The sequence below is a fragment of the Colobus angolensis genome, unplaced genomic scaffold (assembly GCF_000951035.1).
Source record: "Colobus angolensis palliatus isolate OR3802 unplaced genomic scaffold, Cang.pa_1.0 Scaffold100, whole genome shotgun sequence".
In the NCBI taxonomy this organism is placed as follows: domain Eukaryota; kingdom Metazoa; phylum Chordata; class Mammalia; order Primates; family Cercopithecidae; genus Colobus; species Colobus angolensis.
Window position 1 is genome coordinate 9,510,100 of NW_012110920.1, and position 2,008 is coordinate 9,512,107.

The 2,008-nt window shown below is 44.4% G+C and overlaps 1 protein-coding gene across 1 annotated transcript in view; it reads left to right on the forward strand.

Annotated features, from left to right (window-relative positions):
• The window catches only part of NENF (neudesin neurotrophic factor), a 13,946-nt gene that overhangs the window by 3,628 nt on the left and 8,310 nt on the right, over positions 1-2,008 (forward strand). Inside the window, exon 2 of the mRNA XM_011938744.1 lies at positions 1,701-1,832. Coding sequence (XP_011794134.1) covers positions 1,701-1,832 — 132 coding nt within the window. The remainder of the gene's footprint in view (positions 1-1,700; positions 1,833-2,008) is intronic.

The following is a 2,008-nucleotide window of genomic DNA, read 5'->3' on the forward strand; positions in this document are numbered from 1 at the left end:
TATTGAAAACATATCTGATCCCCAAGAGTTTCTGCTGTGGGATTGTGGATTGTATAACAAGACTGTGTAACAAGTCTTTCTGAAACATCTAGCCATGAGTGACTTGTTTCTACTGTATATAAAACCTTCTTTCTTGGATGAGAGCCAAGGTGGACCCGCCTCTATCAGTCACACATCCCGCTGTGTGGTTCAAGGTGAGAGAGCTCAGACACCCATGCAGGGATTTGTGTAGTTCTCCAGTGGCAGCTTCAGATGGGAAATCCGTGAAGCATGGGTGTCCTGGCTACTGGTGTCTTTCACAGAACCACACTGTGTTCTTGATCTACCACACCAAGAGCCAGTTCTTTCCTTTTAGGCATCATAGGGCCTCAGAGTGATCCCATAGCATGGCTCCCTAAATCATTCACATATGGGAATAGAAAAATCTTTGGTATACATTAGTCCTCTTTGAATGCTTGCTACAAATCTGGGTGGGGTGTGGTGGTTCACACTTGTAGTACCAGCAGTTTGGGAGGCCGAGCTGGGAAGATCACTGAAGCCCAGGAGGTGGAGACCAGCCTGGGCAACATAGTGAGACCTTGTCTCTATATAAAAGAAAATGGAAAACAAAAGGTTTCTGTCCCTGGCTGGGTGTGGTGGCTTACACCTGTAATCCCAGCAGTTTGGGAGGCCGAGCTGGGAAGATCACTGAAGCCCAGGAGGTGGAGACCAGCCTGGGCAACATAGTGAGACCTTGTCTCTATTTTAAAAAAGAAAAAAAATCTGGACAGCATCTTCTTGGTGCTTCTTAAAAACTCCATTTTCCCAGTAATTCTAGTAAGGGTTGTATAGAGGAGGTGATTTTGAGGACCTCTCCTGTAGATAACAGGTTACGGAGTGAGTGTGTTGAACAAAAATGAAAATAGGGAAAAAAAGGTAGTGTGTTCCAGAGTGCCTTTCTTTGGATCTTGTGTTCTTCAACTCTTGTCAAAATTGCCCTGATAGGTAGAGATATCGCTTGCACATATTCACCGGTAGCTTTTGCCTTGTCACACACCTGTTATGATAGCAGAGTTTCACTGTCTACAAATTGCAGGCCAGAGATTGGCATTCAAGTTTTCCATATGGAAGAATTGCCCTAGGAAGGGCAAAGGCTTAGAATCAGACAGGTATGAGTCTCCTGACTTTTTATTTACCAGCAGAGAAATCTTTGACAAGTTATGTAAACTCTAACCCTCAGTTTCTTCACCTATAAAATGAGTATAGTAATACCTGCCTCACAAGGTTATTTTATTTTAGTTACGTTTAGTTTTTGAGACAAAGTCTCACTCTGTCACCCAGACTGCAGTGCAGTGGTTGATTTTGTTTTGTTTTGTGTGTGTGTGTGTTTCTGTTTGTTTGTTTGTTTGTTTTGGAGACAGAGTCTTGCTCTGTCATCAAGGCTGGAGTGTAGTAGTGTGATCTTGGCTCACTGCAACCTTCTCCTCCTGGGTTCAAGCAATTCTGCCTCCCCAGTAGCTGGGATTATAGGCACCCACCACCACACCCGGCTAATTTTTGTATTTTTAGTAGAGATAGGTTTTTACCATGTTGGCCAGGCTGGTCTCAAACTCCTAATCTCAAGTGATCTGCCCACTTCAGCCTCCCAAAGTGCTGGGAGACACTGTGCCTGGCTGTCTCTGTGTCACTTCTATTCCTGCATCTGCATTTATACTCCCAAGCCTTCCACCCACCCTCCACTTTCTCAGTTGCCATTTCCTGGGCCCGAGAGTCTGTCCCTGGGGACTGTGCTATCCGTGGATGTCCATCTACACCGAGTCAGAACTCACCACCACAGCGTGCTCTGTTTACTGGTAAGGCCATTCCTCTGCGTGGCATGTGTGTGAGGTATCTATGTCACTCTGAGGCCTCAGAAACACTAAACATTCTTTTCTTCCCCTTTAATATGACTTCCTCTTAGCACTTACACCTTCAAGTAAGTAGTTTAAGGAGGAGATAAAGGTTTTATTGTTAAAAAAAAAAAAAAAAA